Source organism: Marmota marmota, unplaced genomic scaffold (assembly GCF_001458135.2).
Source record: "Marmota marmota marmota unplaced genomic scaffold, marMar, whole genome shotgun sequence".
In the NCBI taxonomy this organism is placed as follows: Eukaryota; Metazoa; Chordata; class Mammalia; order Rodentia; family Sciuridae; genus Marmota; species Marmota marmota.
Genome location: NW_026000130.1, coordinates 6,414,589 through 6,438,651, shown reverse-complemented (window position 1 = coordinate 6,438,651; position 24,063 = coordinate 6,414,589). Strand labels below are relative to the sequence as shown.

The following is a 24,063-nucleotide window of genomic DNA, read 5'->3' as shown; positions in this document are numbered from 1 at the left end:
TCTAAATAAAATACAAAATAGGGCTAGGAATGTGGCTCAGTGGTTGAGTACCCCTGAGTTTAATCCCTGGTACCGAAAAAAAAAAAAAAAGGAAGCAGAAACAAAGAACAAAAAGATTGGAGGGGCTGGGGATCTAGCTTAGTGATAGAGCATATAATAGTTGGCATGAACAATGCAGTCTGTCCCCAGCACCACCCACCAAAAGTGGATGGATTCTTTCAAAAATATTTTCTTTGTAAGGAATAAAGTAAAAGGGACTCGCCCCCACTTTTATCAGTGCTTGGGATTAAATCCAGGGCCTTGCACATGCAAAGCACACATTCTACCTAACGCTGAACTACATCTCCAGCCTGACTTTTTTTCTTTTTTAAATACTAGCAAAACTGGCTTGCTTGGAGGTTTACACATAATCTCTCATTCTCATGACTTATCAGAAGATCACATAAACAACTTAGTTTTGACTGGGTGACATGGAACCTTAGCACGGGTGACTCCATTTTGGTTTGATCTATTGTGCTTAGTGTAGGAACTCAGTCCAAATGCATGTATGGCCTCTTATAATTTTATTTAACATGGGGATAGAGTTCCAGTTTCACAAGGTGAAAGAGTTCCAGGGATGTATGGTGGTAATGGTTGTATAGCATAATGATTATATTTAATACCACTGAACTGTATATTTAGAAATGGTCAAGATAGAGCTGAGGCTGCCAATTGGTGGTAGAACACTTGTCTAGTATGTGCAAAGCCCAGGGTTCAATCCACAGCTCCCTTCTCCCTGCAAAAAGGTTAAAGTGGTAAGTTTTATGTGTATTTTATTACAATAAAAAAATCAGGGGAGCTATATGCCATGGCACATGCCTATAATGCCAGCCACTCAAGAGGCTGAGGCAGAAGGATCACAAGTTTGAGGCCAGCCTCAGCAACTTAGCAAGACCCTCAGCAACAAAGCAAAAACCATGTTTAAAAATAAAAATGACTAAGGATGTGGCTTATTAGTGTCAGAGCACCCCTGGGTTTCTCCCTAGTACCAAAACAAACAACAAACAACAACAATAAATGTATTGGGGGAAAAAAGAAATCCACATTGTCCCATGAATCCCCTTCTACTTGGGGGGTCAGCTTGGTCAAGCCTTTCAGGCACCGCTGCTTCTCAACTACTTTGCCTGGGAAGTACTGAGGTAAAAACCTCAGAACTCTGAGGGGAGAGTGTCTCCAAATGGAGTAGCAGAGGAGGTTGGGGAAAAGACTGCTCTAGGCCTGTGGGCATCCTAAGAGCATCCTAAGGTAAACCTCCACAGTGAAACAAGCAAATTTGTGGGTCACAGCATGAATGTTCCTTCCTATTCATGGCTGCACAGTGGCTGTAGTTAGGAGCTTCAAGGTGACCTTGAATTGGAAGTGATTTGCACTGACCTTAGGAGAAGGATGTCACATGGGATGTATTCCCAGAGTCTTGGCTGATGTAGCTCTGGCTGAGGGAGGTGACAGCCCCTGCCCTCTAAGAGTGTCATGAACATGGAACAGTAGGGAAAGGGAGGGGGAAGGACTCAGGGTCCAGAGCTGATTGTGTGTGTTGGGTTATGAACAATGGCAGAGGCTGAGCCTGGTGGCACACATCTGTAATCCCAGCTACTCAGGGGGCTGAAGCAGGAGGATCATAAATTTAAAGACAGTCTGGGTAATTTAGGGAGGGCTTTGTCTCAAAAGAAAAAATAGGGCTGGGGACATAGCTCAGTGGTAGAGCACCTTGGTTTCAATCCCCAGTGCACCTCCCACTCCATACAACTGAAAGCCATTTTATTAGCTTTGGAAGTCATAACAAATACCATATTCTAGCTTAAAATGCAGATATTTATTTCCTTTCCGGTTAAGAGACCAGAAGCCCAAGATCGTATAGATGTCTTCTTGCTGTGTCCTCACATGGTTATTTCTCTGTGCACCTGCAGAGAGAGTGAGATCTTGGGGTGTCTCCTCCGCTATCTATAGGAACATTAATCCTATTGGATCAGGGCTCCACCTTTATGACATCACTTAACCTAAATTAACTTCTTAGTCTCCAAATATAGTCAATTTGAGGGTGAGGGTTTTAACATATTAATTGGGGAAGGGAAGGAAACACAGTTCAGTCTCCAACAGCTTTGGAGAGATGGAGCCTAAAAACACCAGTGGGCAGGAAGGAGCCTGGGGAGGGTATGAGCAATGCCAGCCAGACCTAAAGGGAACTGGTATAATCCCACAACCCCAGGCGACCCTGCTAGGAGGTGGGTTTTGAGCAGTTGACCTGGGAGAGTGTAAGCTCAAACAGGTCAGCCTCCCCAGGGTGGACGGGGCTCCTGCAGTGTTCACCCATAGCTGGGAGTTCCAGCAGCCTTTCCTTAGCCCTCAGCAGCTGAAAGAATCTGGTGTGAGAAACCCAGCTCCGGAATGTTTATCTAACAGAACACAAAGATCTTAGATTCTTTAGCTTGTTCCAAATAACCTCTGTTATTCCCCCTTTAACATTTAAAATTTTGTTTTCAAAAAGTAGAGCAGGCAGCAATTCCCCCCCTCTACATTGTTTTCTCCTCCAGCTAGCCCCCTTTAGTTCTGGAGCCCAGAAGCAGCAGTGAGAGGTTAAGCTCAGTGGGGTGCTGGGTGGCATGGATGGGAGTCAGGAGAGTGAAACCTGGGGAGGGGGCTAGTCGACCCCAGTAAGGCAGCACGGTGTCATCTAATTTTAATTGCAGCTCTTTCAAAATGAGCAGTTGTAGCACATGCCCCACCCACCCCCAATGACTTTAGATCTCCCATGTCAGCCCCGTGGAGCTGTGCTCTGGGGTTTGGAGGTCTACCTACCCATGGTCATTTGAGCCTCTGGGGGGAGCAATGCATCTGGGTGGCTCAGGCTCTCTTGTATCCATCATCCTGGAACCACTTCTGGTGGCTGCTGAACCAACCAACAGCTACTTGGGGACCTGAACTTGTTTTGGCTCCATTCCCAGGTCCCTTCTTTCGATGAGAATCACACTTGAATACACATGACCTTATTGTGGGACTCATGTTTTGACAGTCACTGAAAGCTCTGGGAATGTTTCTGGTCAGGTCCTACCCAGTTCCTGCCCACTTCTGTCCATGGGAGAGGAATGGGAAAATTGTTGGTATGTGGACTGTGTCCTCAGGAGAACTGAAGGTCCCTCTGCTGTAGTTGCAGAAGTGGCCAGAGAAGGCCTTTGTTAGAATTCATTGCCATGTGACACTGATCCAGCTGCAGGGTCTAGGGATCTTGGCACCATTTTAACCCCAAACAGCTGGTCCTCTTTTTAATCTGGTCATATTTGAGAGATTGAATAAGGACCTGTCTTCCAGGAATCCATTTAAGTGCATGCTTATCTTTGTCATATCACTGGCTGGTCTTTTAGTAAGAACTGGGGTGATGCAGGGTTCTGCCTGGTAGCTGACCCATCTCTTGGCAGCTCTCTCATTCCAGTTAGGACAACTGGGCTCCAATACCCTCGATCCCGGATCTGACAGTTCTCCCCCTCTTCTGGGAGTGAACCTTCTCCAGTCCCAGTTCTGCCCACTGACCTGTGGCCACTGCTCCAGAGAAAGCTATTTGGGCCTCTTCAAGGGCTGTCACCCCCCTCCCATTTCTCAAATGTTTATCTTTCCAGAAGTATTTGGGACTTCCCATTATTAGACTATAAATGCTTCCTTTAAAAGCAAGCAAAGCTTTCTTTTATGGGTGGGTATAAAAATTCTAAGATTTCTATCTGAAATCCTGACTTCCCTTTATTCAGATAGGGCACGTTGCCAGGATTCTCAGCCCATTGGCCTGGGCCCACCCACATCAGCATAGTCACATCCAGGCCAGGGCTGGTGATCGAAGTCTGACCCCATATCATCTGCTCAAGCAGAAAGGTGGCAAGCTTGAGGTCAAGGAGTGTGAAGACAGAGATCCCAGTCTCTTCATGGACTAACTCTGGATGCCGAATAGGGTTGGGTTCTTTGAGGGCCATGGTTTCCCCATCTATCAAGTAAACAGACTGGATTATGAGGATTTGAGAGCTCTTCAAGGTGTTCATGACCTCAGAGTTGAGGAAGCAGTGAATGGTCCTACTTCCTAGGCCATGCCACTGGCCTGTGCTTGGCTAGGCCTGGCTCCCACTCTCAAAAACATGGTATGATAGTCAGTTCTTGCTAGAAAAATCAGCTTCTGGTGAGAGGCACAGAAAGGTTTTGTGCGTGTGTGTGTTTTCGGAGGAGATAGGGCACATTTAGGGTGTTATAGCCATAGACTGTGTTTTCAAACAGGACCAGGTAGGTAGGGAAGAGGTGCGAACTGTAACCCTTTAGGGGCTAGATACTCAGTGAGGTGCTCAGTGGCAGCCCTTTCTGGTGAACAGACATCAGGTTGGGCAGAACGGCCTACTGTATAGGCAGCTTTATCAGTGAGTGTTGGCCCAATATCAACCCTTATGATTGTGGGGTGGGGACAGCATTGCTGAAATTTTGGAGTACCCAAGTGTGGAGGTACAGCTTTGTCCAGCCTTCAGTATGACCTCTGCCAGATCACCAGTGGGCCAGTGAAGGGTGACCAGTCTCTCCCCAGGACACTTCTACAACCTTCCATCGTCAGTGACGGTAATGCTGCATGCACTGCAGGCAGGAGACCATATAACATCCCCCTCTAGCCTTCCAAAAGAGCTAACTACACAGCTGAGGAGGAGATGGGGAGGCTGAGAAGATTCCGGGCTCACCCACCCTTCAGCTCTCTCCTTGGTCATCTGTAGTCTTTGCCAGGTGAGTTGCTCTTGCCTGGGGAACCTCAGGGTGATCTAATGTAGGCTCTGACCTGAGGGGAACCAGACAGCAGAGTGGATGTGACCCAGCCACAATCATGATAGAACCCATGTTGCATGCCTGTTTCCACCCTGGGTCCAACTTCCCTGGGCAGGCTTTGGAGAGCAAGGCTGGAGGTGACCATGTCCTATTTGTAGGCAATAGAAAGGCCAGGCCTGCCAGCACTACCACTGCAGTCCCAGCAGAAACCACTGAGGCTGAGGAGTTCACGCCAGGGCCCAGGCTGTGTGAGACTAGAGCCCTCCCTCTTCCTGGACCCAGTATGACAAAGGAGCACTAACCAGCTGCCCAGTCCGCCATTTGTTTCACTTGCAGGGTCGTGACTACTTCTCCCAAGTGGCTTCTCTTCCTCCCCTGAGCCAACACCATGGTCCCTGCCCAAACCACAGTCCCATGTTTGCAGGGTCATGGTTGCTGCTCCTTGTGTCCTAAGACTGTCTGGCTGTGCCTGCTGGTGAGTGCCCAAACCCCATCAGGCCTGGCTTTCCCACAGCAGGGAGTGCTGACCTCCTCCCATATTGGTGGCCTCCCCAACAGTGGGGCCTCCATACACTCAACCCTCCTCTGCACCTGCCAGGAAGCTCTGCTGTACTCCCCAACCCCCAGGCCAGAAGCTCAGGGATTTCTCCCAGAGGCACCAATTGTTGTTGTTGTTTTAAATCCGGAAAACACCACTAATTCGAGTAGTCTCAGGTAACTTTAATGAAAGTGTCAGCAATCCTTTCCCCCCACAGTGGCATACAGATGGCTGAGCTCAAAAGCAGGATCACAGCTGCCAGGAGACCAGCCGCCCAGCAGGGAGAAGGCCAGGCTACAGACAGGAAGCCAAGCTACCTGCTCCCAGGACCCAGGCCCTGAGGCAAGAAAGCATCACTTTTTGCTTTAGAGACCTGCAGCCATACCTTGTGGACAGTTGCATTGGGCTCTGGGCCTTTGCTTGCTTTGTAGGGGGAAGGCCAAATCCCCTGATTCCTGGGGAACACCATATTTTTTCCAGCCCCACACTGGCTTAGCCAGCCAGCCCACAGGCCTGTGAGGCATGAGATAGAGTAATGGAGGCAGCTCCGGCTCCCAAACCACCACTGCTCTTGTGGCCTGGCCGTGGGGGAGCACTTTTATAACTACACGAGAAAGAGTGGTCATTCCATTGTTAAACAGCACACATCCTATATAAATAAAAAGTATAAAGAGGAAGGAATCCGGTGAAGGAAAGAGAATTGGCACAGACGATATATTGCTTTCCAGTTTCAAGGCGACAGATGCAAATCATGAGACACCAGAGGGAGTAGGTAGACACAAGGGCTGGGTTTGGCTTTTTTTAAGCAAAACCTGTCTCCCTTGCAGGGCTGGAGGGTAGCTGAGAGGGATGGGGATGGGCAGCCAGGTCAGAGGAGCCCACTGGGTCCAGAAATGTGCTGAGACAGAGGCTGATTTTGTCTACACCACCCGGGAAGGCGGCTCTGCTCTCTGTGAGAAAAAAAAAAAAAAGCACAACTAAACATTGTATAGACGAGAAACTTCAAGTGACTTTGTTTTCTGCCCTCTGCTTTGGCAGGTTCAGAAGCAGAGGAAACAGTAGGAGATGCATCGCCCCTGGTGTCAGGGGTCTCCCTCATGTAGTGGGCTTGGCAGGATTTGCTCATCAACACCTTTCCCCTCCCCAGATGTGGGAAGGGTTATGGGACAGTGTCCTACTGGTATTAGTGTCCTCTTGTGACAACCGACATACATTTTCCTGAGTCATGCCGTTTCCCTCCTCTGATTAGCAGCATCCCCTCCTCCTGCAAGAGCAGCATGGAAACTGGACCTCTGTTTCCTTTCAGCCCCACTTTTTAAAAAAGTGATACAAACTGTTCATGGGTTTCCCTTTTTCAAACAAGTTCATGGCCTCCCCGATTCTCTTTTCTCTAAGCCTGATGCTCAGGGAGAGTTAGAGAAATGTTCAGGCTCCTTCTGCAAAGATGCAGGGAACAGGGGGAAGGAGTGCGGCAGGCAGGCCTTTCCTCCCACCTACTTTGGGATGGGAACCCCCGTCCCATGCTTGGCCTTTTCCTAACCCATCATATCCTGATATGCTTGAGATGTCAGAATAAGAAAATGGAACTAGAGCTTACAGGAAGACAAAATGCTGCCGGGACACAGACTGTCCACGGAGTACATTCTAATATCTTATTAGGTATCTGAATCTGGTAGGAAAAAAATTAGAAACTATGTATAAAACTTAAAAATATTCAAGTATCAAAAAGCTATTTTGGATCAAAGTTTTAAAACAAGCTACCAGCCAGCTGCTGCTGCTGAGAAGAAATTTTTACAAAAGTTAACTGAGTCTGTTCAGTTGAGCCAGGAAATGAAGCCATCTGTGTAGAGGCTGAGAGTGCAGACAGTGAAGCCAGAGAAATCAGGGCCCTTTTAAACTGAAAAGGAGAGTGAGAGCCAGGTGGGCAGTCAGGATAGGTAGGCATGGTCACTCTTCCTGGAGAATGAATCATAAGGTATGTGGCCTGGACCTCCCTCCCCCAGTGTCTGGTCCCTGCACATTTCATGGCTGCAGGTGGACTGCCTTCAGAGGAATGCACAAATAGCAAAAAATAAAGCAACAAGAAAGAGCAGAAAGCTGACCCATTTCTGGACAGAAATCCTTCTACAAAGAAAAAGAAGCAGGGAGTGAATGGAGGCATGACACTACACAGTGTTGAATTAGCTTCTCAAGTCCTGTTACAAATGGAGTCTAAGTTAGGGAAATCGGAATGCCCCTACCCATACAGGGACAGGGCTGTGGCCCCCACAGTATAAAGCAGCAGCAGTGTTTATTCAAGACACAATAATGAAGGAATCTGGTGGTGTTCCCTTCTCCCTGGAGAGGGTGCATCTTGACAAGAGATCCAGTAGAAATCTTTTAAACTCTGATAAATTAAGTTCATAAAAACCACTCCGCCTTCTCTCCCTGGAGCCAGGCCTGCACGCCAAGACGTGCTGGCTTGGGGCGCCCTCTGGTGGCGGCATGGAAAAACCACAGTCCAAGGCCAGACGTGTTTGCAGACCAACGGGATCTGTGCCAGCCACCTGGCCTTCTACTTTGGGTACTGTCTCTTGGCAGATGGCCTGGCTCTTGGGAATGGCCCAGTTACACCTCATGAAGGTTCGGTTCCCACTCTTCAGATGGCCCGTTTCACCACAGGTTCCCAGGCTGTTCTGTTGGCTTCTTGAGATGATGTTGGGCCTTTAGACTTCAGTGGAAAATAAGATGCTCTGTCTCTTACTGTCTGGGGCAGGTATGGCCTCCAGCTGCAGGAAGTACAACAGCACCTGGACCTGCCCAAGTAGAGTAGGGAGAAGAAAGTGGCTCAGAAGGTCACTCACTGCTACAGATAGGAAGATTTCTTGGCCCAAGCCCACAAGATCAGCTCAGGTGACATGAGCCCCTCACAGCAAGATACCTGGAATGAGGTTCCTAATGCCATAAGATGTGGGACTGTTTTAAGACTCAGGTCGAGTCTTAAAACAGGAGGACCAGGGGGTGGGCTTGGTTCTATGAAGTCCAACACAGTACAGAAGTAGACACAGCAGCTGAGACTCTCCCTTCCCCTCTCAGACATATGGGCTTAGGCAAGACCCTCTCTCTTACTCTTGGTCATCACCTCTATACAATGGAGGTGGGAATAGCTGCTAGAATTTATGGTGGGACAGTTAGAGGCCACCTTGGTCAGGCCAGGTGGCATGGGCTGGAGCTCATCTCCCCATACCTGGGACATGACCTCCAAGGACCAGCTGTCAGTCATGGTAATGGGCTGGCTGGGGTTGGCAGGGAGTTTGCTCTCTTTCTCTGAGGGCCGGAGCAGTGTAGGACCAAACACTGTAGCAAGGTTGTGCAGGGACATCTTGTTCACGGTCTCCTTTTCAGCCACTCTGTAGAAGGACATAGTAAAGGGTGCTGTTTGACACCATCTTTGATACAGAGGTAAAGGGGTTGGGTCCTAGAACCCTCAGGGAACATGGCAGCAGGCAAGACCCCTTGCTGCCTTGTGCTGGTTCCACAGCACAATCATCTGGGGAGGGAGGGACCTCAACCTGATTGTGCTGAAAGCAGACTCCACCCTAGGACTTCTAGGTCTGAGGGGCCTAAGGAAAAGAGCACCCATGGCCAGGGGGCAGCTGGGCCAGATCTGGGACATGATCTGGGTGACTGCAGGGTCCAAGTACACTGCTGGCTATGGCTGAAGCACCTTGCTTTTCATTGAAGGCCATGATGCAGAGGGAAGAAGTCTCCGGGGAGTGGGGGTGAGTAACAGGGGTGGCAAGAAAAGACCTTTGGTCCCAGGGGATACTCCCACCCTGCTTCCTGGGGTCTTGGAACACTAGACCCCTATAAAAGACCCAGGGATACCTTTTCAGGTGGTCTAGAAGGAAGAGGAATGTCAGCAGGTTGGCTTCTGGGAGGGACAGCAGCAAATTGAGCATGCAGCTCTCCTTTGCAACAGGGTCTGAAAGAGCTGTACAGTAGGGCAGGGATTACTTCTCAGGGTCATAACCATGGCCTGGACACTTCTCTCAAGGTTGGTCAGATGGGATACTCAGGGCCTGTGTTCAAAGGTACTCAACAGTCCAAGCCAGTTGTCATCCTCACTCACACAGCACTAGTCCCCCAGTGAGGATGCTGTGATGGGTGTCTGTGTGGGGGTGTGAGTTATCCTAAATGCATTCTGTCTCAAAGGGACAAACAGTATCCTATGCACCAGCAGCAAGAGGTACCATAAGAGGAACTGCTTATGGGCAGTGCTTCCTTGGGGTCATTTTCTGCTGCTACAGCATTCTAGGAAGAATGGGGGATGAGTGGGTAGAGTGGGGGATGAGGAAGGATACATAGCCCCAGCCCCACCAAACCCTGGGAGGCTTTCTCATTGCCCCTGTACGTATGGGACACTTTCAGTTCAGAGAGACCAGGTCCTTTGCTGAATGGGCCCTGGTAGGCATACTCGTTCTAGGGGTCATGTGGAGACTGCCTCTGCCTCAGATGCTAGTCCCTGCCCTTTGGATATCTCCCTCCAGGTTGACTTAGGGTAAAAGCTGAGCTGGAAACCTCTGCTTGACTGGGCTACAACAGGGTTAAAGGGGTAGGGTATTCCCTAGCCTGGGAAGCAACATTCAACCCTGGTCTAAAGAAAGGAAAGTCTGTGGCATGTTCAAGGCAGTGCTAGCTGCTTCATCCTCTCAGTTTACTGTAAGGATTGGGATAGCAGGCGGCCCTCTCAGCATGGGTAAAGGCCCATGCAGTCAGATTTCTCTGGTCAGGGTGAAGCGTGGATCATAGCAGAAAGGCACAGCTCAGGCCCCTGCAAGGGTGGCAGTGGACAGGAAGGGAAGCTGCCTCTTGTGAGGCCTTCCGTGCTTACCAATGCCCTCAGCAAAGTTGGGGTAGAATTCATCAGTGAAGAGGGGCTCAGGCAGCTCACGGAAATAAAGCTTCAGCGTGCCTGCGATGGCATTCACATCCATTTCACTCATCATCACTGATACATCCTTGTTATCTAGAAAGAACAGAGAAATGGAGAACCTCTACGTGGATGCCAAGTCAGGTTTTCTGCAATCCCCATCTTGGCTAACTGTCCTTGCGATGCTGAATGCTGTCTAGGTCCCTCCTTTTTGAGTGGTTCATCTTATTATTCCCCAGCATCTGCATGGTTCTGGGTCTGTGCAGGGTTGCAAGGGAAGTGAGTACATCCCCAGAACGCTCGCCTGTTCGGCAAGGTGCAGCCCAGGGGTGGAGCCAGATGCACCTGGCCAGGAGAGGCAGCAAGGCCAGTGGAGAACATGGCACCTGAGCAAGAATCAGGCCGCTCTGCCCTGTATGTACCCAGGCACTGGCATCTTCCACGAATAAGGAGGCACTGGGATTACTTGAATCATTTTAGTATTTAAATAGGTGCCTTGCTTTGGGGTTGGATGGCCACTGGTCTTCCACACCACAGGTGAGGTCCACTCTGGTTGCCGAGAGGGAACTGGCACCACAGCAGGATCCAGCTGGAACTGCTAGTACCTCAAGGGCTCCAAGTCAGGATAAGCGGTATGTGCCCTGTGGAGAGGCTGTAGCCAGAGTCCTGTTGAGTCCTAGGTCTTCTGTAATTTCTCCTTTGAGAATACTGATCAAGGACCCTCTGGGGTATGAATTTTCTAGCCTGGCAACTGGGGCAATTCTTCCTTCCTTGTAGCATGTGAGGGTGGTTAAACAGGAGGAGACACCATAGTACCAGCAGGAGCTGGGTCATATCCATATCCCATGGCATCCTTAAACAGGCCATGGTCATACCACACTGACTGTGCGACTTCAACACCTCCTGTCCACTCCAATAGCAGCAATCTAACTCCCATGGAAACACCTGGTCCAACCTGTGTGTCTAGGATGGGTATTGAATAGGCTGTTGCTGCTTCTTTCTCTCCTGGCCCCCTTTTCAAGTCAAGGTGTTCCTATGTTGCCCAGGCTGGCCTCAAATTCCTGGGTTCAACTGATCCTCCTGCCTCAACTATAGGTACCTGCCATTGTGTTTGGCTTGTCTCATATTTGTAAATAATGAAGTAATAAATAAAAAAAAGGTACAGAGAATGATGTGACAGGCAACAGGTTGTCCACCAGTCACACTTCCATCCCACGCTGCCCAGATGACACTCACTGACGTCAAAGGCTGCCTTCAGCGCCTGGATGTCTGTGGCCACTCCAGACACACGGTAGATGCCCACCTCCTCCATGCCCCGGCGTTCAATCTCCTCCACACACTGGCGCACGATGTAGGGCACTTTGGACCTCTCTCTCCTGTGAGGGAAGAGGAAACATCTTTAGTGCCCAGGCAGCCCTGTCACCTATCAGCCTACCCAGAAACAGGGGTGAGGAAGGTGCCCAGGTTTGGGACTGCACATAGAGCCTGTGTGTGCTTTCCTTACACTCTATGAGCTTCCAGTTATCACTGGGATTTCCTAAGGGCATGAAGCAGCTGAACACTTGCAAGTTATATGTAATTTTGGGGGAAGGTCAGAAGACTTTCTTACCTTCTTCCTTTTTTGGGGGGTGGTGTGTGTGTGTGTGTGTGTGTGTGTGTGTGTGTGTGTTTGGTGTTGGGGATTGAACCCAGAGCCTTTAAACGTGACAGGGAAATGCTCTGCCACTGAGCTACACCTCTAGCTCCAGGAAGTTTTTCTAAGTGAAGATAGCCACAGGAAGTGCAGTTAAAAGATCACAGGCCTGGGGTTGGACTTGTGGCTCAGTGGTAGAGAGTTTGCCTAGCATGTGTGAGGCACTGGGTTCAATCCCCAGTACCACATAAAAATAAATAAATAATCAAAAAAATAAATAATCAAAAAAAAAAAGTTTTTAAATGACACCATTAAAAGAAAAGATCACAGGCCTTATAATAACAAGTGACCTTATGGTGTCCTAGAAAGCAGTCTTATCATCTGAGATGGGCAATCACACCTGGTCTCCATCCTGCCAACTGACTGCTATATGAAGTGAATCCTCTGGTCCCTCTATGTCTCCTTGAGAGATGAGCCCTACACGTGGCAAGCCCTCAACAAGCATCTATTGAATGAATGACTCCACAGGGTTGCCTAAGCATCTCGTAATTCTGACTGCTTTTCTCCTCTGACTCTAAGAAACAGATGATTCTAGTGTCTCCATCTATGTAGGACTCTGGAGCAAGAATACTTCAAAGACAGAAGTCAGCCTTAACTTCAGTCTTGTTTTGCAACTGGATTTAGGGGCACACCAAAACTCTTTCCCAAACCACCCAAAAAGCTCTAAGCATGAAAAGAGAACCCCATCCTCAGCTCTCAAATAAGCACTTTCAGGCCCCTGTGTTGGGGGAGTGGTTTAAGCTGAGGGCAGAGTTCTTGTCTACTCATGTCCAGAGCCTTCCAGAAGTGCCACAGGAATCGAAGTGGTATTTATTTATTTTATACTTTTGATACTGGGAATTCACCCCATGTGCACTTTAACCACTGAGCTCCATCCTTAGCCCTTTTTATTATTATTTTTTTAATTTTAAGACAGAGTCTTAATAAGTTGCTGAGGCCGGCCTCAAACTTGCAACCCTCCTGTCTCGGTCTCCCAAGTCCCTGAGATTACAGGCCTATGACATAACAGGTATGGTATTTAGACATAAGTGCCTGGGGAATGAATGACACAAGCCCTGGCCAGTAAGGTCAGGGCCCAGCCTGATTCCATCCTGGGGAAGTGAATGAAATCTGGGAGGAAGTGGTCTGTATCCCCGAGAATTGCACTGAAACTAACAAACAAGCCTGTCCTGGCAACTGACTAGTGACAAAGGGGTAGAGGTTACAATCATTCAACAGGAACCTGGGATCATGACAAATTCCAAGCGAAGGAAGCAAATCCACACTTGGGCAGTTCCTGGAGTCTAGCAGGAGCCAGCAGACTGCTTCCAAAGGAAGGAGACAAGGACATTCCTAAGCTAGTTTTGCAGTAAACACAGGAGGTAGCTAAGTATACAGAATGTTCCCAGGGTCCTGGGAGGCCTCCCTGTGGAGAAATCATGCATAGAGGTGAGAGAACCATGCCTGCTCTTTCCTTCAGAAACTGAATTTCAGAGACACACTCTCGATGCAGGAGCCCACACCCATGCCACTCACTTGGTGACCACGGCAATCTTGACTCCAAACACCCCTGTTTGTTTGCGGGACGGCATTCTCTTCAAGCTGAATTCCCTGCTTGTGAACTTGACAGAAAGTTTCACTTCAATCTGCAAAGGGAAGAAAGGGAGTAGGTCTCTTACTTCTTCTGGTCCCTGGAGCCCGAGGTGCCAGAGGTCCCTGGGAGTCTCAACAAATCTTTGTACTCCCAGGGCAAGCAGCTCAAGGTTCTAGAGTGAGGTGAGGCCATTCTTGAGGCAAGAACCTGGTCCAGTTCAGCAAGAGCCACAAACAGTTCGGATGGTTTTAAGAAATGGCTTGTCCAGAATTTTCCCTAAAATCCCCATTGCTTCCTTTTCTTTTTAATGGAAGACTGAATCCAGGGGCACTCAGCCACAGAGTCACATCCCCAGCCCCATTTGTTTTTTTGAGACAAGGTCTTGCTAAGCCCAGCATGTTCAGAACCTGGGCTCTGACTGCATGTATTCCAGCCACCAAATGAAAAAGATTCTTTCCTGGGAAAAATGATTCTGCTCTGCAGTGGCCTCTCCCTCGCTAAAATTACCTAGGCTGACCTCAAACTTGTGATTCTCAGGCTTCAGCCTCCCAAGTTCCAGAGAGTATATAGTTGTGCAGCACCATGCCCAAACTTTCTTTCTTTCTTAATAACAATTTAAAAAAATAAGTGAATGGAGCTTGGCATGGTGGTACTTGCCTGTAATCCCAGAACCTCAGGAGGCTTCAGGCAAGAGGACTGCCAGGTTCACTGCCAGCCTCAGCAATTTAGTAAGACTCTGTCTCAAAATAAAAATGTCTGGGGATGTAGCTCAGTGGTAGAGCACCCTGGGTTCAATCCCTGGTTCATTGAAATAAATAGTGAGTACTGGGGGTGTGGCTCAGTGGTAGAACACATTATTAACATGTGTGAGATCAGAGTTTCAATACCTAGCACCAACAAAAAGGTAAGAGACTAATATAACACTTTATCGTATATGTCCAGGGCTTTTTTAGTGTGTGGTTTTGTTTTTGCAGTGCTAAAACTGAGCCATATCCAAGCCCTAGGTGTTTTTTGTTTTCTTAATAGATTGAGCATACCTCATCTGAAAATCTGAAATGCTTCAAAATCTAAAAACTTTTTGGGCACTGACATGATGCCACAGTGGAAAATTCTACACCTGACCTCATGTTTTGTGGGTCAAAATACATAAAATTACCTTTAGACTCTGTGTATAAGATGTAGAAAATATAAATGCATTTTGTGTTGGCTTTTCTCCTGTCCCCAAGATATTACATGCAAATATTTCAAAATCAGGAAAACAAAACAGATTCATATTCAAAATGCTTCTTGTCTGGAGCATTTGGGATAGAAATACTCAACCTATACAAATCTTCCTGGGGTAGCTGAAGACTATCCAGGGACCTCGGTCGCTATAGAAAAATCCCAGGGGGCTGGGGATGTGGCTCAAGTGGTAGCGCACTCGCCTGGCATGCGTGAGGCCCCGGTTCGATCCTCAGCACCACATACAAACAAAGATGTTGTGTCCGCCGAAAACTAAAGAAATTAAAAAAAAAAAAAAAACTCTCTCATCTCTCTTAAAAAAAAAAAAAAAAAAAAAGTAGCACCATGAGATCTTTCAGGAGTATGCTCAGAACCTGGGCTCTGACTGCATGTATTCTAGCTACCAAATGGAAAAGATTCCTTCCTGGGCAAAATTATTCTGCTCTGCAGTGGCCTTTCCTTCTTTCAGCCACACTTTCTCTCAGATATGAGCTCAGAGTTAGCTTCCTTCTGATTGTTTTGGAAGGAATCAGGCCTCCTAGCCCTGCTGATAACATACCCCATTCATGGCGATGACGGTCCGCTGCCAGTCTCTGTCCTGCAGGGCCTGGGGGTCCAGCTGAAATCAAAAGAGACATGATTAACAGAGGTTTGGGTATGTTCAGAGGCCCTGCCCAGCAGTGGCCCACACCTGCTACTGCTCCATAGTTAAGTTAGAAGCACAGCCAAATTGTGACCAGCACCTCTATCGAGAGGCCCAGAGGGATCCAAAGAGAAGAGAGGACCTGTTAGAAAGCCCTGGAGCCTCAGGGTCCTACTACTCCCAGACCTTTGCTACCTGGGCCTGATCTTGCCTCTGGGTATGGGGGCAACAGCTCAGGATCCTGTACCCCCCTCACCATAGGACTGCTGTGAGACACTCTGTGAAGGGCAAGCGGTTAGTATAAAGGACATTTTGGAAAGCCCAATTTCAGCAGCAACTTTGAGGGACATGGCATCCAAGAGCTGCTGTCCTGGGGATGGTGGATACTGTTTTCTCCCTGTGCCATGGTTTGGCTTGTAATGGGAAAGGCTTCCAGGCCAGGACTGTCCTACGACTTAATTTAAGAGTCAGGCCCAGAAAAATTTAGAGCCTAGCCCCAAATCACACAGCAGGGACCAGAAGGAAGCCTTTCTAATAATTCTGATCTCCATAAGACACTGTCTAGAGGCTGGTCTGCAGGTACCTCCCACTAAATTTCACCTAAATAACAAAGTCTCTTGCCCAGGCCACCTGCCCCCCATCCATGAAGGCTCTCTAGCTGCTTTTTGGTGAGCACATGCTCATATCAGCAGCTACTAAATACAGCCAAGGATACTGGCCTGGCAATAAGCAGCTCAGAGATTCTTGTTTAAAAAAAAAAAAAAAGAAAAAAGAAACAACAACAACAACAAAATACTTCCCAGGGTTGGAGATGTGGCTCATAGGTAGGATGCTTGTCAGGCACAATAGGGGCCTGGGTTTAATTCCCAGAACTGCAAAACAAAAAGCATCACCCTGGGTTCTATCCCCAAAGGATTAGAGTCGTGTTCCCAGGTGGGACCTGGAATTTGCACAAGTAGAAACCTTCCCAGACTGGTGTGAAGCCAACACCACAGAACATGGCACACATCATATATACACTTCCTATATGGTCTTCTGTTCTCAGTACCTGCGTCAGGTGATGGTTCATTTCTCCTACTAGGCAAGCCACTTAAGAGTAGGGACCACACCACAGCTCATGATTTCTGCACACATGCAAAAACACACTTGCATGCACACACACACAACAGTGTTAAGCACAGTGACCTGGGCCTTCTGCAGATGATACAGGTAGAAAACAAGGAGGGATTCAAGAGTAGGTCAAGAGGCTCAGCTGCCTCTACCACTCAGGTAGGTGCATCTGGGCCTCTCTCCCTGTATCACAGGCATTCCCAGGAAATGAGCCCTCCTCACCTTCCCTTGTGGATCCTTCTGGTTAACGTTTTCAAAAGATATGAAATGTATACCAGAATCACATAGAAAACCCAAAGGTGGCAGAATCCCTCCCTTAAGGGACTGTGTGGTCACAGGTTCCTAATCTGCATCTGCCTGGGGAGGTTTTCAAAGGCCACGTTCCAGACCATGGGGAACCTACTCTGAGAAGCAAGGTCTGTGAAGAGGGATCAGTTAATTATAAACCACCCAGAAAAAGAAATCCCCCTAGAGGTGCTCTCTCTCAAGACCAAACCTCAAGCCTCCTCCTCTAAGAGATGCAGAAGAGGGATGACATCAGGCCCTTCCCAGTTCTGGGACCAGCAGAGACCAGACCAGGTATGACTAGAAGAGACAAGGGATGTGTAGCTGCTGGCTGGTCACCCCTACCTAACTTCTGTCCTGGCTGCTCAAGAAAAGTGATGTGGTGCCCTTCTCTCTTCAGCAACAAGTTAACAGAAACCCAGAAGCACGTTAAACAGGACAAATACCTCCCCTTCCCTTCAGAGAACAGCAACCAAGGGGTCCCTTGCCCTAAAAAAATGGCAGGATTGGCAAAAGCCATGGACAAGTAGCCCCGAGTTTGGAAAAGCAGAGGGGCAGAGGGAGCAGTTGTTTAAGACAAGCAGGTGACAGGGACCCTTTCCCTCCCAGCCTACTCGGAAACCAAAGCCCATTTGCTGGCCCACCTTGCCCCTGCACACCAGGTCTCGGATATGGGTCCACAGGGCAGTGCCTCGTGCATACAGGTGCTTTTCGGCAGAGGCTACCAGGCTCCGTCTTGCTCGGCGGGGGTGTAAGTACTGAAGGAGGCCCTGCACCGCAGCAGGGGCAGACAGTAATTCTCTCATCCTCAGCTCTGAGAGGTCCACAGGGGCTGGACAGAAGCACAGTGGCCAGCTCCCAGTCTCTGCTGCCTTTTAACCAGGCTCCAAGGGAAGCCCCACCCCCTGCCTGGCTGGCCAAGGTCGAAGCTTCCCATCACCCCTGCATTCCATTTTTTTGTTTGTGTATGGGAAAAACAACACCCACCCCCAACAGGAGCCTATTGGTTACGGGAATTCCAATGTGTCTTGCTCTCCTCTTCAGCCCAGAAAAGCCAAGCTTCCTTCTCAAGTGGCTGTTTCCTGTAGTCTGGATTTGGAGACACTTAGTAACATGTGTGACTGGTCGGTCCATTTCAGGCTAGGAGTACCCTAGAGATTGCCCCAAGGCCTGCACACCCCCCACCTTACAACCCAATAATCACACATGCTACTTCCAATGAACCCAGGGCAAAAAAACAACCTGCATGTGGTCCCTGCTCCCCTGAGCAAGCTAGCAGAGTGATGAGGGGTCCTACACAGGGTTCCAACTATTGTCTACTCCTGAACACTGACATCTAGCACCTATCCCTGTCTGGTCCTGATGCTGCTAGGCCAGTTCTTCACCAGATCTATCTGTAGCTTGGCATGTTGGCCTCTGGGCATCCAGACCCTGTGGCAGCCCTAAATTAGTGGATCCAGCAGGAAAGGCCACCCTGAAGTTGGCTCCACTCCAAAGAACAGAGTGTGCTTAGCAGAGTAGAAGCTGCACAACGAATAGCACAATGATGAGGCCTGGGCCTCAGAGAAGTCCAACTCCAAACAGCATTCAAGGCTGGCACATTCTCTCATGCAGTTATTTAAAGCAACAGAGAGAAAAAACAAGAGACTGGGATTTGGAAAAACTGACGATGGAAGAGAGAGCATTGGGAAACAGCAGTCAGGGAAAAACTGAGGCACTCCGGATGCTGTTGAGGGTTCCCTCGGGAATGCACTTGATATTGAATGGGGACTAGTCAGATCACATCTGGTGGCCTTGATGGATGGTCTGGGTCACTGCTTATCTAGGTCACTGCTTGTCTCCTCAGGGGTTAGGCAAGGAATCTCAGAAGAACAGTGAATGGTGGGGCTGATAGACAGTTGCCCAGAGTCCTGCCAATAAAACTGTCCAGCATATCCGTCCCAGGAGGGTAAGGGGGATGGGGGAAGGCTCAACGCCTAATTGGGGTGGGCACTAAATGAGGCCCTAAAGTACCCCAACTACACTGCATTGCTGAGGGCCAAGTGCTGCCCTGCTTGCTCTGTAGTCTGTAATAGCCAGATGAGCCACCGAAGATGACCACAGGGCATGATCTCACCCACCCTAGCAGGGGGTTGGGCAGGGCATGACTCAATTGTCCAAAGAAGGAAATGTTTGTTCTCGCCTTATTTGCTTCCTCACAGACAACAGCTTCCTCTATATCCACTGTTATGGACCCAGATGGTCCAGCAGGGCATCCCCAGTTACTCCTGTCTTCATATATTTGCATCATAACCCACTTACTCCCAGGGTGGGTCTTTGCAGAGATCACCAGAGAACCAATGTACTTGCTGGGAGAGAAATCAGGCCTCCTGCTATGGTACTCCCTACCCTGTTCTCCCAGTGACCCTAATCTGTTCTCTTGGGCTTTAGCACAGTATTAACTCTCTGATTGCAGAGAAGCTCCAACATCACTTAAAAAAAAAAATAGGGCTAGGGGAGTACGGTAGAGCATGTACATAGCAAGCAGATCTTGGACTTGATCTTTAGTTAAAAAAAAGGGGGGGGGGCAGCCTTACCCCCATGAATGGCTATAATAAAAAAAAAATGGGACAATAACCAGTGTAAATAGGATATGGTGAAATAAGAACCCTCATACATGGTCACTTGGGATGAAAAGGGTGCAGCCACTGAGGAAAAAGTAGGACAGTTTCCAAAAGTCAACTTGCTGCATGACCCACCAATTCCACAGGTGTCTACCCAAGTACAGAAATACTCATCCACCCTAAGACTTCTACCTACAAGCATGTGTTCACGGCAACAACAACCAAAATAGCCCCAAAGTAGAAGTAACTCAAGTGTCCACCAACAGGTGAGTAGAAAAGCAGAGTCATGGGATATATATGTGGTGGAATGTTATTCAGCCATTACTGATAATGCTATGCATGGATGATCCTCAAAATAATTATGCTACATGGAAGGAACCACTTATGGTGTGATTTTGTTTATGGGAAATGTGCAGAATGAGCAAATCCCTATAGACAAAAAGTAGATCAACCTGATGCTCCTGTTAGAATCTGAGTTGTGAACCCAGCAAGACACACAAAAGATCAGGAGAAATGGAATAGCAGGGGACATGGGAGAAGACAAAATTCCATGGCTTGACATAAACTTACCCCCTAAGGAGAAGGAACAGGGATATGGGAGAAAACCTAGAAAATTCACAAATGGTAATGAAAGAAAGATGACTGAAGGAAGAAATTCCTAAAAGCTGTGAGGCTCCATGTGCCTTGGGTTTTGCTGACTCTGGCAACTCTCTAGATCCTGGTCTCAGCCCAGGATGTGCTGGGACACCTGACAGTAACTTTGGGCTGGTCTCAGAATTAGGATGCTAAGGACTTGTAAAGTCCTTCTCTGAAGACAGACTCAGTTCCCTCCTCTGTGCCCTGTAAAAAACTGTGCCATCTGAGCCACTGGTGGCCCCTGCAGCAGGGCCTGGCTCTTGGCACAACCACAATATCTTTCTTTTTGAGCCTCTCTGCTCCTGAACTGTGAAGCCTGGGTTCCCAGGACCTGGCACATCGGAGGTTCTCTACCATGAGGGTGGCACAGTGAGCTCCTGGTGTCGGAGGGTAGACTGGGATAGCCTTTCTTGCTCAGATGGCTCACGAGGCTCAGGGTCAGCTTGGAGAGGACCCTGACCTGGGTTCTACATACCACCCATATATGAGGGCTCAGATTCTCAACACTGATGACTGTTCCATAAACATTAATACTTCCCCAGCAGCCCCTAGCTGTATGTTGTGTCCCTCTGGCTTTCTGGCCCATGGTTCTAAACAAGTCACCCATCTTTCCATTCTGGAAGGGGAAGCCTTCCACCCTCCCCTTGTGGAGCTCCATCTTGCAAGAAGTGGAGGCCTGACAATTCAATCAGTTCAGTCATTTGAAAAGCTACTCATCAAAGTCATTTGGAGGAGTGAAAAAGACTGAACCAGGATCTCAACTCCAGAAAATTTTGATGTCTCTTGCCCACCGATAGGCGTGTGAGTTTTTCTGGCCACTGGATTTCCTCCTGGGCCCCTTCCTCAGGGCCCCTTCCTCAGGGCCTGCTCTCTCGTTTAAATCTGAGCTTCCTCCTATCCTCACTTGGACACTCCAGGCACTGGGTCTTCCCTATCTGAACTGCAATAGCCTCATCTCACAGGAAGTCTCTCCACTCAACTTCTGAGTCAAGGGTGCCTAAAAGGGGTACTGGAGCGGGGGAGGACGAGGTTACTACATCCCCACCAACTTTTTTTTTTTTTTTAAACAGAGTTCCAACAAAACTTTATTTATGGGTATTGAAAATACTTTCAGCAGCAGGACGTGGATGGTGGAGCGGCTCTCCTACATGGCACAGCACGGAAGTCGCCTAATGTTATTTGGAACACCTGGACTCAGGAACACTGGGTCCTGGCAAATCACAGCTTTGACCACAGATAACCACAGGTATACCCCACATAGTAAAAAGCATCCACAGGGGAGAAAAAAGCCAGACTGAGGTCATTAGCATCACTGACTTCCTTCATCCAACTTCCTTCCTCTTGGGATCCCATAAACAAGCCCTCACTGCCAGGAGCCTAGGTCTCCAGGAGCCAGGCCAGTTGCTGCCTAAACAGTGTGAGTCATAAGGTATTTCACACAGGGCTCAGCGCCTTCCCATTTAATGAGGGCCCAGAGGCCATGCTTTCCATTCATCTCTCTGACCCAGGCAGTAACCAGGGGTCTGGAGTCAGATTGGCCCTTCACCACCACCAATTCACAAACAATGATGATGAGTAATAAGAATAATAATAGCAGCTAACACTGAACAGGACCTAAGAGTGGCACGTCAAGGAGCCCTCACAACACCATGGTCTCCCACCCCAACCCACAGGTAAGGAAACAAGTCTAGATGGGGGCGGGAGGCAGTGACTCACTCAGTTCAAAAGAAGTGTGTTGGGGCTGGGGAATTGACAAAGATTCTTAGTCTGACCAAAGTCTAGTTGAATTCCTCTGACATCTTTTTTCCAACTCATCCTCATCTTTGGACATGTCCTCAGGAGCACAATTTTATGAAAAATTCTGCTAAATCAGTTTAGTTAGTTAAAACTTTATACCCTCAATGTCTGATCATGTTCCTATCCCTTGGGTAATGTCCAATCACACTGGCCTGATTTAAGCAAAAATTCTCTTTTTTAGGGGGGAAGTGGGGGTTGGGGGGTGGGTGGGTGGTGGGTACCAGGGCTTGAACTNTTTGAGGGGCCGGTACCAAGGACTGAACTCAAGTGTACTTGGCCACTAAGCCACATCCCAGCCCAATTTTGTATTTTATTTAGAGACAGGGTCTCACTGAGTTGCTTAGCGCCTTGCTTTTGCTGAGGCTGGCTTTGAACTTGCAATCCTTGCAATCCCAGGCTCTCAAGCCACTGGGATTACAGACGTGTGCCACCACATCTGGTTAAGCAAGAATTCTTTTAAATTTGGTTAGCCAGAATTCCCCTGACCCCGATCAACCTCTTAGTCTTTCCATCTGGTGACCTACTACCCTATTCCTTGGCTATTAATTCTCAATTTCCCTTTATATTCTAAGTTAAGCCCCAAATCCCTCTTACTTCAAAACCCCATTGCCATCAGGCACAGTGGCACATGCCTATAATCCCAGGGACTTAGGAGACTGAGGCAGGAGGATTGTAAATTCAAGGCCAGCCTCAGCAACTTAGCAAGACCTTCAGCAACTTAGATCCTGTCTGAAAATAAAACGGGCTGGGGATAGGGATATAGCTCAGTGGTAGAGCACCCCTAGGTTCCAACAACCAGTATCCAAAAAACAAAACAACAACAAAAAACCTCCATTGCCATTCTTTCTATACCTATCTCAATGGTCCTGGACAGTCTTACAGTTTTCATAAGTATAATAAATAATTTTATTTTTCCCTGTACTGGCCGTCAAGCCCAGGGCCTTATGTGCCCTATGCAACTGCATTTCCACTGAGCTACTACATTCCTGGCCCTTTTTAAAGATTTGAGACAGGGTCTCCCTAAGTTGCTCAGGAAGGCCTCAAATTTGCAATCTTCCTACTTCAGCTTCCTGAGTAGCTAGGATTGCACACCCAGCTTAAGAAAAAAAATACACACACACACACACACACACAATCTCCATATACACACACATCTCTCTTTCTCCACACACATACACACAAATGACTAAACCTGAGATACATCCCCCGTCCTTTTTATTTTATTTTTATTTTGAGATAAGGCCTAAGGTGCTGAGGATCTTGCTAAGATGCTGAAACTGCCCTTAAACTTATGATCCTCTAGCCTCTGCCTTCCACGTGGTTGGAATTACAGAACAATTACTTTTAATAGAGCCCAAGGGTCAGTGGTGCCAGACAAGTAGGTGCCTGTAGGAAAGACTAGCAAGTGAGAGCTCTCCTTGAGCTGTCCCTGGAACACAAAAGGATGGGAAAGGCAGCCTCCACCCACCTCCTCTGCTCATCCTTGACATGTGATCAGGCTCCTCATTCTCCATTTCCCAGGTGATGTCGGATCAACTGACTTACCTTCAGCAAGAATCCTATTAGGCTGGTTTAGCCAGAATCCTCCTTACTCATGATGTTGCCTTTTAGTCATTTTCAATTCACTGACCCCCATCCTGCTCATTAGATATAAAATCCCACTTGTGTATGCAATATTTGGAGTTGAGCCCATGTTTACACTAAGATTTCTCTTCCCCTATTTCAACAGTTCTGAATAAGACATGTTTTTACCTCTTTCACTACTTTCCAGCTCTGTTTTTTCTCTTTTTTTTAGACCGGGGCAGGGTGCTTAGACTGAAAAGAAAGCACGTGCAGTGCACATAAAGAATGATTTTGCTTATATATGGTAGCATTATGGAAAGGGGTTTCAAGCGAGGGCTTACTCTGATAAAGAAGGAAGGTGAGAATATTAGTTCTGTTCTCTTTCCCACTGAGACCCCCAGGTAACCAGTAACAGAGGCCTGGGTCAAATCCCAGAACTTCAGTGGTAGAGGATTCAGATGATTCAAGTCAAAGACTAGAGTAATCTGAATCTTCCCTTGCCTTATTGGCTATGTAAGATGCAGGCTGGGAGCATGTCTGAGGGCCTGGGATGTGGGTGAGGAATGTTTTGGGCTGGGGGAAGGTGCAAAACATGGAGAGGAAGAAGGGAAGCTATGCAATGGGGGCACAGGTCAAGAGGTGATAGCTTTACACTCTGCTCACTTTACCAC

General features: G+C 48.2%; 1 protein-coding gene across 2 annotated transcripts in view; it reads right to left on the bottom strand.

Annotated features, from left to right (window-relative positions):
- Positions 1-5,523: 5,523 nt before the first annotated feature.
- The window catches only part of Bcr (BCR activator of RhoGEF and GTPase), a 140,721-nt gene continuing 122,181 nt past the window's right edge, over positions 5,524-24,063 (bottom strand). Inside the window, exons 17-23 of one of the 2 annotated variants that reach the window (XM_015500161.2) lie at positions 15,315-15,374; positions 13,477-13,586; positions 11,505-11,644; positions 10,230-10,364; positions 9,224-9,329; positions 8,583-8,745; positions 5,524-8,151 (exon numbers count right to left, since the gene is read on the bottom strand). In XM_015500161.2, coding sequence (XP_015355647.2) covers positions 8,062-8,151; positions 8,583-8,745; positions 9,224-9,329; positions 10,230-10,364; positions 11,505-11,644; positions 13,477-13,586; positions 15,315-15,374 — 804 coding nt within the window. In that variant the 3' untranslated portion in view covers positions 5,524-8,061. The remainder of the gene's footprint in view (positions 8,152-8,582; positions 8,746-9,223; positions 9,330-10,229; positions 10,365-11,504; positions 11,645-13,476; positions 13,587-15,314; positions 15,375-24,063) is intronic. The other variant, XR_007341259.1, reaches the window with a different exon arrangement.